The sequence below is a fragment of the Coregonus clupeaformis genome, chromosome 8 (assembly GCF_020615455.1).
Source record: "Coregonus clupeaformis isolate EN_2021a chromosome 8, ASM2061545v1, whole genome shotgun sequence".
NCBI lineage: Eukaryota > Metazoa > Chordata > Actinopteri > Salmoniformes > Salmonidae > Coregonus > Coregonus clupeaformis.
The window spans coordinates 24,795,155-24,809,156 of record NC_059199.1 but is presented as its reverse complement, the minus strand read 5'-3'; the positions used below and the strand labels follow the sequence as shown (position 1 = coordinate 24,809,156).

Sequence of the window (14,002 nt, the reverse complement as noted above, 5' to 3'; positions counted from 1 at the left end):
CATAGGCGTTCAGAGGCCCATTATCAGCAACCATCAGTTCTGTGTTCCAATGGCACGTTGTGTTTGCTAATCCAAGTATCATTTTAAAAGGCTAATTGATCATTAGAAAACCCTTTTGCAATTATGTTAGCACAGCTGAAAACTGTTGTGCTGATTAAAAAAGCAATAAAACTGGCCTCCTTGAGACTACTTGAGTATCTGGAGCATCAGCAATTGTGGGTTCGATTATAGGCTCAAAATGTCAAGAAACAAATAACTTTCTTCTGAAACTCGTCAGTCTATAATTGTTCTGAGAAATGAAGGCTATTCCATGTGAGAAATTGCCAAGAAACTGAAGATCTCGTACAACGCTGTGTACTACTCGCTTCACAGAACAGCGCAAACTGGCTCTAACCAGAATAAAAAGAGGAGTGGGTGGCCCCGGTGCACAACTGAGCAAGAGGACAAATACATTAGAGTGTCTAGTTTGAGAAACAGACGCCTCACAGGTCCTCAACTGGCAGCTTCATTAAATAGTACCCGCAAAACACCAGTCTCAACGTCAACAGTGAAGAGGCGACTCCGGGATGCTGACCTTCTAGGCAGAGTTGCAAAGAAAAAGCCATATCTCAGACTGGCCAATAAAAAGAAAAGATTAAGATGGGCAAAAGAACACAGACACTGGACAGAGGAAGATTGGAAAAAAGTGTTATGGACAGACAAATCGAAGTTTGAGGTGTTCGGATCACAAAGAAGAGCATTTGTGAGACGCAGACCAAATGAAAAGATGCTGGAGGAGTGCTTGATGCCATCTGTCAAGCATGGTGGAGGCAATGTGATGGTCTGGGGGTGCTTTGGTGGTGGTAAAGTGGGAGATTTGTACAGGGTAAAAGGGATCTTGAAGAAGGAAGGCTATGACATTTTGCAACCATGCCATACCTTATGGACGGTGCTTGATTGGAGCCAATTTCCTCCTACAACAGGTCAATGACCCAAAGCACAGCTCCAAACTATGCAAGAACTATTTAGGGAAGAAGCAGTCAGCTGGTATTCTATCTATAATGGAGTGGCCAGCACAGTCACCGGATCTCAACCCTATTGAGCTGTTGTTGGAGCAGCTTGACCGTATGGTACGTAAGAAGTGCCCATCAAGCCAATCCAACTTGTGGGAGGTGCTTCAGGAAGCATGGGGTGAAATCTCTTCAGATTACCTCAACAAATTGACAACTAAAATGCAAAAGATCTGCAAGGCTGTAATTGCTGCAAATGGAGGATTCTTTGACGAAAGCAAAGTTTGAAGGACAATTATTATTTCTATTAAAAATCATTATTTCTAACCTTGTCAATGACTACATTTCCTATGCATTTTGCTATATTTCCTATTCAAACTCATTTCATGTATGCTTTCATGGAAAACAAGGACATTTCTAAGTGACACCAAACTTTTGAACGGTAGTGATATATATATATACACATATACACACACACACAGTACCAGTCAAAAGTTTGGACACACCTACTCATTCAAGGGTTTTTCTTATTTTTTTAACTATTTTCTACATTGTAGAATAATAGTGAAGACATCAAAACTATGAAATAATACATATGGAATCATTTAGTAACCAAAAAAGTGTTACATCAAAATATATATAATATTTGAGATTCTTCAAATAGCCACCCTTTGCCTTGATAACAGCTTTGCATTCTCTCAACCAGCTTCATGAGGTAGTCACCTGGAATGCATTTCAATTAACAGGTGTGCCTTTTTAAAAGTTAATTTGTGGAATTTCTTTCCTTCTTAATGCGTTTGAGCCAATCAGTTGTGTTGTGACAAGGTAGGGGTGGTATACAAAATATTTCTTTAACACTTTTTTGGTTACTACATGATTCCATGTGTTATTTCATAGTTTTGATGTCTTCACTATTATCCTACAATGTAGAAAATAGTAAAAATTAAGAAAAACCCTTGAATGAGTAGGTGTGTCCAAACTTTTGACTGGTACTGTGTGTGTATATATATATATATATATATATATATATATATTTGCCTGTTTTGCATGTTATTTTGACATTAATACGTGTCACATATCAGTTTGCAAACAATGAAAAAATATATATAATTTAGTTAAGAAAGCCGCATACAAACATGGTCTCGTTTTTGCTTCCTTGAGTAAGGCAGCTCCAAAATGCAGATGTTTCAGCCTAACTCAGTCCTTTCTGTGGTGGTGGGAGAGCCAGCGGGAAATACAGAGCGTAGGGGTTGGTAATGTTCTCTAGTTGCGCCGTGATTGGCTCAGTGTTCTGTCACTTTTTAGGACACTACATCGCCACAAAATCTACGGGTAGAGCTCGAAAATTCAAGCCCCTTGGGTGCTGCCATAGACTTACATTAGAAGTGCCCATCCAAGAAGGCTCAAGGTCATTGGCCACAGATAAAATGACGTCAAATCACGTTATATCTATCGTAGCTTTGATTGGACTGAACATGTCAACATCATACTTTCAAAATGTTAGCTAGCAAGCTAGAAAGCAGTCATCATCATGAATCAAGTCGACAATCTACTGGCAAATCCTTTTCAATCTTTGTCATATGAAGATAAATTATAGTTAAAACGTATCGGTGCTCATCGGCCATTGGACATAAACATTACACAACAAGTTGGAAATCGCAAAATCAACAATGAGTGGTTTGGAAGGAATCAGTGGCTAACTGCACGCTTTGCAAAGCAATAACTAGCCTGCTATTCTGTGGAGAGGGTTTCTGGTCCAAGTCTAGGTTTAAGGGATTATTTTCCAAGCTTAAAAGGATAAACATTAACTCGCCACACACCATGGGCCAGAAAAGGTTGAATACATTGGCAATGCTGTCAATCCAACATGACTTCTGCCACGTTCAAAACAACTGGAAACTCGGAAATCTCAGACTTCAATGAATTCAAATCAAACGTTATTTGCCACATGCACCGAATACAACAGGTGTAGACCTTACAGTGAAATGCTTACTTACAAGTCCTTAACCAACAATGCAGTTTTAAGAAGAAAAAGTAAAAAATAGATAAGTAAAAAAAATTTAAATATTAAAGAGCAGCAGTAAAATAAAATAACAATAGGGAGGGTATCGGTACAGGGGGTACCGGTACAGAGTCAATGTGGGAACAACTGGGAACTCTGGAAAAAAAACTAGCTCTGGTCATCCAACTCGGAATTCCAAGTCGGGAACTCGGGCCTCTTTCTAGAGCTCCGACCTGAAGATCACTGACGTCATAATTCAACCTTGTTTTTTTCCAGAGTTTCCAGTTGTCTTGAAAGCACTATAAATCCAGGGAATGCCAGACTTTGATGACAAAATTTGTCCACAAGAAGGACCGCCGCGCCACCTTCAGGTTCAAGTGAGCACAGCACAACAAGGTGAGTCCAAAATTGTTGTGTGCTGCTGCATAAGTTATATAATATGCCAGGGAGATATTTACTGTAGCTAAGAAAGTAATACTAAGTGTATGTTGTGTAGTAAGCCCATGTGCCTCACCCTAATAATTTGGTACCGTTCCCCCTCATAACTTAGCCTACTGTTCTGACTTAGTGGTGCACATGTAGCCTCTAGCCTGTTTTAGAGAAATGTAATCATTGAATATTGTAAGAGCTTTCATTGTCTGCTTTTATGCCCCCTTTATTTATCCTACGGTTCTGACTTTGTGTACAGGGAGAATACTGTAAGAACGGCCCATGTTCTGAATTCTGTCGCTGTACATTTCAAAAGGGCTGAACAAATAGTTACATTGACTACGTCCGTCCTAGCTCGCTTAATCGGAATTACGTATTGCTCGTCGTTCCCTTAGTAGTTTGTACATCTCAACTGTCAGTAGAAACCACATTTGTATAAGCAAGTCAATTTTTTAAGAAGGCAGTAAATGACGCTGAATGAACTGTTTCACTGCCGGACAAGGCTCCGCTGATAGCCAGGTGTAGCGGTGGTAAGGATTCACTCCATGGTGCTGAAAAGAAAGCTCTGCTGTTGGGACAGCTTTATGTAGGCCCTAACAGTTTGTGGGCACCGTTTGTCACCGTTATAGTGCAATTAATGTATTGTTTACTGTTGTGTAGTGGCTTTGCTGGCATGCATCTAAAATAATTGTTTGGGTTTGCCCCACCAAGATTTACATGCTAAAAATCGACACTGGTTATATATAACCTCCCGAGTGGCGCAGTGGTCTAAGGCACTGCATCGCCACTAGAGATCCTGGTTCGAATCCAGGCTCTGTCGTAGCCGGCTGCGACCGGGAGACCCATGGGGCGGCGCACAATTGGCCCAGCGTTGTCCAGGGTAGGGGAGGGAATGGCCGGCAGGGATGTAGCTCAGTTGGTAGAGCATGGCGTTTGCAACGCCAGGGTTGTGGGTTCGATTCCCATGGGGGGCCAGTATGAAAAAAAATATATAATGTATGCACTCACTAACTGTAAGTCGCTCTGGTTAAGAGCGTCTGTTAAATGACTAAAACGTAATGTAAATGTAATATGTGTGTGTCTGTCGTTCTGTGTGTGTGCATGTGTCTGTGCGTGCATGTGTGTCTCTCACCTCCAGAGTGGTCAGCACAATCTTCTCCACAGAGGAGAAGTAGGCCTCCCAAAGGAACTGGGTCTGCTGCCTCAGAGCTAGGATCTTATCCTGATGGATGGAGCGCACCGTGGACGGGATCTGGATGTGAGGAAGGGGGACACGGTTAGAGAGAATGGAGAGAGGATGATGGCAGGGAGAGGATGGAGGGATGAGGGCGTGGAGAGGGGGGGTGTAGCGATGAGTGAGGGGGGGACAACGTACCATGGTCAGTCAGCGAGAGGGGGTCGAGGAAGGGAGGGAGGGGGGAAACATGGAGGGACTAACTGAACTTGTCCAATAACAAATGCCCGTTTTCATGTTCGCTACGGTGTGCCTTTAATGGACCCAGTGAGTGGACTCTCTTACCAATCAATGACAGTCATCAATCAGTTAATCAGGGAGAACCAATAGCAGTACAGGAGGATGGAGGGGGTTAAGGGGTTGATGTGTTGTGTGTGTGTCGTACCTGCAGCAGGAGCCTCTCGTCCCCGATGACGGCCGCCGTGTTCCAGTTGATGATCTCAGAGAAGGGCAGCTCCCAGCCGTTACTCAGCATCACAGGCACACAGGCTGCCTAAAGACAGATATATACAAGACAGGAATTGTAAAAGTATTCTTCTCTCTCATTCACACACACACCGTCTCCTCTCTAGAAGAGTGGACAGCCAGACTCAGTGGTGTGAGTCACAGTGAACGCGTAGGAGAGAGGAGAGGGAGAGACAAGTGTATACTTTCTGTGGAGAAGTGTGCACTAATATTAGAGGTGATGACGGAGCACTTCAGAGCGTGGAAGTAGATAGAGTTTGAGGTGGGAGTAAGTGCACTCTCAGTGAGGAAGTGTGCGGTAAAGTGTGCGACAGGTGAGAGGTAAAGGTTACGCAGTGTGCAGCGGTTGGATGGAATCTGACAAGTGGAAACGCTGTAGGGTTGGAGTGAAGGGCAAAAGTGTGCAGCAGTTGAGTGGTATATGGAAAGTGTATATGGAGTGGGAGTAAGTGTGCTTAAAAGTGTGTGGTAAGCATGTGGTATAGAAGAGGTTATGAGTGTGTGAGTGTTCTGTGGTTGGACAATACTTGGTGGAGACGTATGGAGTAGGAGTAAGTGTGCACTTACAAGTGTGGTAATGAAGTGTGTATATAAGAGAGTGTAAGGGTTATGTGATACTTGGGAGGAGATCAAATAGAGTGGGTGGGAGGGAGTAAAAATGCACTTCCAGTGTAAAAAATAGTGAAGTTGCAATATAAGTAGTTTCACTGTGTGAGAATCACAGTGTGGGAGTATAAATCATGCAGCAGTGGTGATGGGGAGAAAAAAATATTGCAATATTATTTGAATACTTTGACTCCAAGTTTTGGAGTCAGGTAGTGTTAGATGGCGCAAGTCAGCTGTACCGGTGCCAAAGTCCTGTATTTTTCATCCTATAGCTTGTTGTCAATCGTTTTATTTTTAAATAGTGAGAAAACATGTTTTCAGCACTTATTTCCATGACTGATCAAAACTCATTTTATCACGCTCTTTTGTCTCTTGGCAGCAGACATATACAGTGAGGGAAAAAAGTATTTGATCCCCTGCTGATTTTGTACGTTTGCCCACTGACAAAGAAATGATCAGTCTATAATTTTAATGGTAGGTTTATTTGAACAGTGAGAGACAGAATGACAACAAAAAAATCCAGAAAAACGCATGTAAAAATTTTTAGAAATTGATTTGCATTTTAATGAGGGAAATAAGTATTTGACCCCTCTGCAAAACATGACTTAGTACTTGGTGGCAAAACCCTTGTTGGCAATCACAGAGGTCAGATGTTTCTTGTAGTTGGCCACCAGGTTTGCACACATCTCAGGAGGGATTTTGTCCCACTCCTCTTTGCAGATCTTCTCCAAGTCATTAAGGTTTCGAGGCTGACGTTTGGCAACTCGAACCTTCAGCTCCCTCAACAGATTTTCTATGGGATTAAGGTCTGGAGACTGGCTAGGCCACTCCAGGACCTTAATGTGCTTCTTCTTAAGCCACTCCTTTGTTGCCTTGGCCGTGTGTTTTGGGTCATTGTCATGCTGGAATACCCATCCACGACCCATTTTCAATGCCCTGGCTGAGGGAAGGAGGTTCTCACCCAAGATTTGACGGTACATGGCCCCGTCCATCGTCCCTTTGATGCGGTGAAGTTGTCCTGTCCCCTTAGCAGAAAAAACCCCCCAAAGCATAATGTTTCCACCTCCATGTTTGACGGTGGGGATGGTGTTCTTGGGGTCATAGGCAGCCTTCCTCCTCCTCCAAACACAGCGAGTTGAGTTGACGCCAAAGAGCTCCATTTTGGTCTCATCTGACCCCAACACTTTCACCCAGTTCTCCTCTGAATCATTCAGATGTTCATTGGCAAACTTCAGACGGGCATGTATATGTGCTTTCTTGAGCAGGGGGACCTTGTGGGCGCTGCAGGATTTCAGTCCTTCACGGCGTAGTGTGTTACCAATTGTTTTCTTGGTGACTATGGTCCCAGCTGCCTTGAGATCATTGACAATATCCTCCCGTGTAGTTCTGGGCTGATTCCTCACCGTTCTCATGATCATTGCAACTCCACGAGGTGAGATCTTGAATGGAGCCCCAGGCCGAGGGAGATTGACAGTTATTTTGTGTTTCTTCCATTTGCGAATTATCGCACCAACTGTTGTCACCTTCTCACCAAGCTGCTTGGCGATGGTCTTGTAGCCCATTCCAGCATTGTGTAGGTCTACAATCTTGTCCCTGACATCTTTGGAGAGCTCTTTGGTCTTGGCCATGGTGGAGTTTGGAATCTGATTGATTGATTGCTTGCTTGTGTGGACAGGTGTCTTTTATACAGGTAACAAACTGAGATTAGGAGCACTCCCTTTAAGAGTGTTCTCCTAATCTCAGCTCGTTACCTGTATAAAAGACACCTGGGAGCCAGAAATCTTTCTGATTGAGAGGGGGTCAAATACTTATTTCCCTCATTAAAATGCAAATCAATTTATAACATGTTTTTGTTGTTATTCTGTCTCTCACTGTTCAAATAAACCTACCATTAAAATTATAGACTGATCATTTCTTTGTCAGTGGGCAAACGTACAAAATCAGCAGGGGATCAAATACTTTTTTCCCTCACTGTAGAGAGCAATATGTTTGGAACATCAAATGGCAATAAAATCACAGTATCGAATCGCAATACATATAGAATCATGAGAATCGCAATTCCCAGCCCTACAGCACAGGTGTTGGGATATAAAGGTGTGTCGAAGCCCACTGAACTGCAGCGCCTCCAGTAATCGTGTGTGTGTGTGTGTGTGTGTGTGTGTGTGTGTGTGTGTGTACGGGCCCACTCACTTGCAGCGCCTCTAGGAAGCGAAAGGATCCCAGGCGTCTGCCCCGAGGCACCAGGCAGAAAGTGGAGTTGTGCAGCATCTCTCTGTAGTCATATCTGTGGAGCAACACACACACAAACATGGTCAGTACATCACATACGGTCAGTACATGTCTCACACACACACACAAAGTAGAGGCTGTCAGGTTTCTCTCCTATAGTCAGTCATACACCCTCAGGACCAAACGTACAGTGCCTTCAGAAAGTATTCATACCCCTTGACTTGACTATAAGTGCTTTCCACACCTGGATTGGGCAACAGTTGTCCGTTGTTCTTTTAAAAATTATTAAAGCTCTATCAAATTGGTTGCTAGACAACCATTTTCAGGTCTTGCCATAGACTTTGAAGTAGATTTAAGTCAAAACTATAACTCGGCCACTCAGGAACATTCACCGTCTTCTTGGTTAGCAACTCCAGTGTAGATTTGGCCTTGTGTTTTAGGTTATTGTCCTGCTGAAAGGTGAAATAATCTCCCAGTGTCTGATGGAAAGCAGACTGATCCAGGTTTTCCTCTAGGATTTTGCCTGTGCTTAGCTCCATTCCTTTTAATATTTATCCTGAAAAACTCCCTAGTCCTTAACGATTACAAGTATACCCATAACATGATGCAGCCACCACTATGCTTGAAAATATGGAGAGTGGTACTCAATAATGTGTTGGATTTGCCCCAAACATAATACTTTGTATTTAGGACAAAAGGTTAATCGCTTTGCCACATTTCTTGCAGTATTACTTTAGTGCCTTGTTGCAAACAGGATGCATGTTTTGGAATGTTTTATTCTGTACAGGCTTCCTTCTTTTCACTCTGTCATTTAGTTTAGTATTGTGGAGTAACTACAATGTTGTTGATTCATCCTTAGTTTTCTCCTATCACAGCCATTAAACTAACTGTTTTAAAGCCACCATTGGCCTCATGTTGAAATCCCTGAGCAGTTTCCTTCTTCTCTGGCAACTGAGTTAGGAAGGACGCCTGTATCTTTGTAGTGACTGGATGTATTGATACATCATCCAAAGTGTAATTAATAACTTCAGCATGCTCAAAGGGATATTCAATGTCGAAAAACATAAAAATTCGAAAAACATAATTCCACTTTGACATGATTGGGTGTTGTGTGTAGGCCAGTGACAAAAAAAGCTCAATTTAATCCATTTTAAATTCAGGCTGTCACACAACAAAATGTGGAAAAAGTCAAGGGGTGTGAATATTTTGTATTCACAGTACTAGCTAAGCTCACCTTACTGAATAGAATACACTCACACTCGCATAACAGATCACACACCCCAGTATACAGTAAGTCCCTCAGCTCCATCCTGTAACATCAATCATATACAGGTACGGACAGAGGACAGAAATCTCTCAATTTCTCCATCACAAAACACACATTTTCCTAGGGATTCTCACTGCAGTGCAATTCCTCATCTCCCTCTTGCTCCCTCCATCCCACTCCTCTATCTCCTCTCTCCTTCCCTCTAAATCTCCAGTGAGGTGTGCCTTATTGCTATTCAAACAGAATGATCAACCCTGCCAGGGGTAATGAGCTGAGTGACACCTGCTACCAAGATGCAAGCTGCTGCTTAATCAGCCACGAGGGGGGAAGGGGGGTACACACTAGAGGTCTGTGTGTGTGTGTGTGCGCTCCAGAGAGCAGGAGCAGTGTGTACACACCCGAGTGAATTCACACACTCAGGGTGGCAGAGAGAGTAGGTACACAGACAGCCGTTTACTGGGGCTTTAACCTCTACTAGGCCCAGGAGAAAGACTTTCTGCCCATCTTTCTCGTTCTCCTCTCCTGTCATTGGGAGAGTCTCAATTGCATTTCCTTGATTCCTCTTCTCTACTCGCCTCCTTCTCAAAACCAATTTGATGAGAAGGTCAGAGGTCCCTCCACTCTGGCCTTCTCATCCAATTGGTTTTGAGAAAGAGGTGGGGAGAGGATGTGTGGGATCAAGGAAATACATTTGAGATTCTCCCATTGCCTTCCTGTTCAATTCTCTTAAATCACATTTATAAAGCCCTTTTCACATCATCAGTTGTCACAAAGTGCTTTTCAAATCTCCTCTATTCACTTTCTCCTTCTCACTTTTCTCTCCCTCATGCACTACCCTCCCACTTACCATCCTTACTCACTCTCCCCTTACCTCTCTCCCTCCCATTATAGCCACTACTGCAGAACTTGCAAGGGAGTGTGAGCGGGCTAAAGACAAGTCCTTCAGGTTAGGAGGTTAAAAGAGTGGAGAGGCAGAAAATCATTTCTCATTTAGCACGGTCTATATGGGGTGAAGGTGAAAGGACACAGTCATTCTCTCTATCCCCCGCTCTCTCTCACCCCATTCATAATGCCATGAGTGTGGAAACACCCAGTATGCAGTGGGATGATGGCCATTTACTGACACTAACGGAAGTGTGTGTGTGTGTGTGTGTGTGTGTGTGTGTGTGTGTCTGTCTGTGCGTACTCACACCACACATAGGCTCACCTAAGATGCAGAGGGACACATCTACTGCTAGGATTCAAAGCACATACAAACAGGCACACACATTCACTCTCGCCAACACACACACACAAGGCAAGAACTAATAATGGCCAGCGCACCGCACTAGTCAGTGCTGAAAGTCACATGTATAAAACATAGTCAGCCCATAACATGCATTACACAGACACACCTCGGTGGCCAGGAGCGGAGTAGCGGACGACAGCTGCACACCCAAGCATTGACATTCTATCACCTGCCGATGGAGACAGAGATGGGGCACACACATATTTCTGCACCAGCTGTCTCCCTGTACAGTGCTGCCTCCCTCCCGCCCCTCCCTGCCTTAATGCCATAAAATATCAATTTGACAAACTCTGACCTAAAAAGCTGTAGCGTCTCCCTCCCGAGCACATCTGTTTTTTGAGTTAAAGTTAAAGATAAGATGTGCCCTTGGCATTAGGATATCAGGGCCTGCTCAGAGAAAGCATTTGTAAGCAACGCCTCAGTAGAGTAAGGACGTACTGCGCCATCTGATAGGATAGCCTGGTCAGTTTAGATATGATAGTCTGGTCCCGTGTAGCTCAGTTGGTAGAGCATGGCGTTTGCAACGCCAGGGTTGTGGGTTCGTTTCCCACGGGGGACCAGTATGATTTTTTTTTATTATGCACTCACTAACTGTAAGTCGCTCTGGATAAGAGCGTCTGCTAAATGACTAAAATGTAAATGGTCAGTAGACTAACACAGCAAATGTTTGGTTTAGTTCATTTGGAGTGATGGATCTCTAAAAAGTCCACGTATGTAGTTAAAGTGAAGGATTAAATTGAATTTTTAGCTGGAGAAAACTCCAACACGGTTGCTGAGGTGAAGGATTCAATAGAAGCCTTAGTGGGGAGGAAACGCCATCTGTAGCTCATTTATGAGCTGAAATGGCACACTTGCTAGGGTGAAAACTGTGATTGGAGACTTAGCTGGAGGAATTGTTGCATTTCCATTGTTGTTTTCGTTGCACTTGCATTCAGTTGCATCTATGAATCACGTTATTATTATGAATAGTATTGACGTCAAACGGGAGAACCAAGGACACAGGTGATTCCTAATGTTGTGAGATTCTCGCTAGTGTTTACAGAACAATTGGTTCTTAGAGATTAGGAGCAGGACCTGCAATTGTAACAGTAAGCAACTAACAAAATGGATGACTGCAGTGTAGCCATTATGAGTACATGATGTATGGATTGCTAAGGCATAAGAATATGAAAGTGTGTATTCTTATTTTACATTTATGTAGTTCTGTACCTGTCTATCAATGTTATGTATGATTTGATTTGATGTAGTTCTGTCCTTCAGCTGTAATTGTCTAATAATGTTACTGAGTGGCTACGGATACAGAGTTTTGTATCCCAATTTGCCCAGGGTAGAAATACAGATATTTCTGCGCATGTGCAGAGTTCCCACGTAGCCGAATTCCCATTCCGCTGCCTACGTAGCTGCAATGCTGAGTGCTCCGCTGCTGCTCCCCACTCCTTAAGCGCCTTGGTCTGTTTTTTTACACAAAATACATTATCAACATGTACATACAAACTTTGCTGTCAGTATTGCAAACATAAGCGTGACACAAACAGGCAGTCTGGCAATTTCATATTTTTCTTAGCTGCTGAGTTACATGCAGCTATTTAGTCTTGCCACGATATCAGCATATACAGTGCATTCGTTAAGTATTCAGACCCATTGACTTTTTCCACATTTTGTTACGTTACAGCCTTATTCTAAAATTGATTAAATAAATAAAAATCCTCAATCTACACACAATACCCCATAATGACAAAGCGAAAACATGTTTTAAGAGGTTTTTGCAAAACAGAAATAACTTATTTTCAGACCCTTTGCTATGAGACTCGAAATTGAGCTCAGGTGCATCCTGTTTCCATTGATCATCCTTGAGAAGTTTCTATAACTTGATTGGAGTCCACCTGTGGTAAATTCAATTGATTGGACATGATTTGCAAAGGCACACACACCTGTCTATATAAGGTCCCACAGTTGACAGTGCAAAAACCAAGCCATGAGGTCGAAGGAAATGTCTGTAGCGCTCCAAGACAATTTGTGTCAAGGCACAGATCTGGGGAAGGGTACCAAAACATTTCAGCAGCATTGAAGGTCCCCAAGAACACAGTGGCCTCAATCATTCTTAAATGGAAGACATTTGGAACCACCAAGACTCTTCCTAGAGCTGGCCGCCTGGCTTACTGAGCAATCAGGGGAGAAGGGCCTTGGTCAGGGAGGTGACCTAGAACACGATGCTCACTCTGACAGAGCTCCAGAGTACCTCTATGGAGATGGGAGAACCTTCCAGAAGGACAACCATCTCTGCAGCACTCCACCAATCAGGCCTTTACGGTACAGTGGCCAGACGGAAGCCACTCCTCAGTAAAAGGCACATGACAGCCCGCTTCGAGTTTGCCAAAAGGACTTTCAGACCATGCGAAACAAGATTCTCTGGTCTGATGAAACCAAGATTGAACTTTTTGGCCTGCATGCCAAGCGTCACGTCTGGAAGAAACCTGGCACCATCCCTACGGTGAAACATGGTGGTGGTGGCAGCATCATCCTGTGGGGATGTTTTTCTGCGGCAGGGACTGGGAGACTAGTCCGGATCGAGGGAAAGATGAACGGAGCAAAGTACAGAGAGATCCTTGATGAAAACCTGCTCCAGAGCACTCAGGACCTCAGACTGGGGCGAAGGTTCACCTTCCAACAGGACAATGACCCTAAGCACACAGCCAAGACAACGCAGGAGTGGCTTCGGGACAAGTCTCTGAATGTCCTTGAGTGGCCCAGCCAGAGCCCGGACTTGAACCCGATCGAACATCTCTGGAGAGACCGGAAAATAGCTGTGCAGCGACGCTCCCCATCCAACCTGACAGAGCTTGAGAGGATCTGCAGAGAAGAATAGGAGAAACTCCTCAAATACAGGTGTGCCAAGCTTGTAGCGTCATACTCAAGAGGGTCTGAATACTTATGTAAATAAGGTACTTCTATTTTTGTATTTAATTTTTATTTGCAACAATTTCTAAAAACCATTTTTCGCTTTCTCATTATGGGGTATTGTGTGTAGATAGCTGAGGACTTTTTATTATTTATTTAATCGATTTTAGAATAAGGCTGTAGCGTAACAAAATGTGGAAAAAGTCATAGGGTCTGAATACTTTCCGAAGGCACTGTATATAAAATTATATTGGTTGCAAGAATTTTATACAGTGGGGAAAAAAAGTATTTAGTCAGCCACCAATTGTGCAAGTTCTCCCACTTAAAAAGATGAGAGGCCTGTAATTTTCATCATATGTACACGTCAACTATGACAGACAAAATGAGAATTTTTTTTTCTCCAGAATATCACATTGTAGGATTTTTAATGAATTTATTTGCAAATTATGGTGGAAAATAAGTATTTGGTCAATAACAAAAGTTTCTCAATACTTTGTTATATACCCTTTGTTGGCAATGACACAGGTCAAACGTTTTCTGTAAGTCTTCACACGGTTTTCACACACTGTTGCTGGTATTTTGGCCCATTCCTCCA

The 14,002-nt window shown here is 43.2% G+C and overlaps 1 protein-coding gene across 1 annotated transcript in view; it reads right to left on the bottom strand.

Moving 5' to 3' along the window:
• Positions 1-14,002, bottom strand: part of LOC121571473 (exostosin-1b) — a 132,371-nt gene that overhangs the window by 50,922 nt on the left and 67,447 nt on the right. The window contains exons 2-4 of the mRNA XM_041882954.2: positions 7,916-8,009; positions 5,040-5,147; positions 4,553-4,672 (exon numbers count right to left, since the gene is read on the bottom strand). Coding sequence (XP_041738888.1) covers positions 4,553-4,672; positions 5,040-5,147; positions 7,916-8,009 — 322 coding nt within the window. The remainder of the gene's footprint in view (positions 1-4,552; positions 4,673-5,039; positions 5,148-7,915; positions 8,010-14,002) is intronic.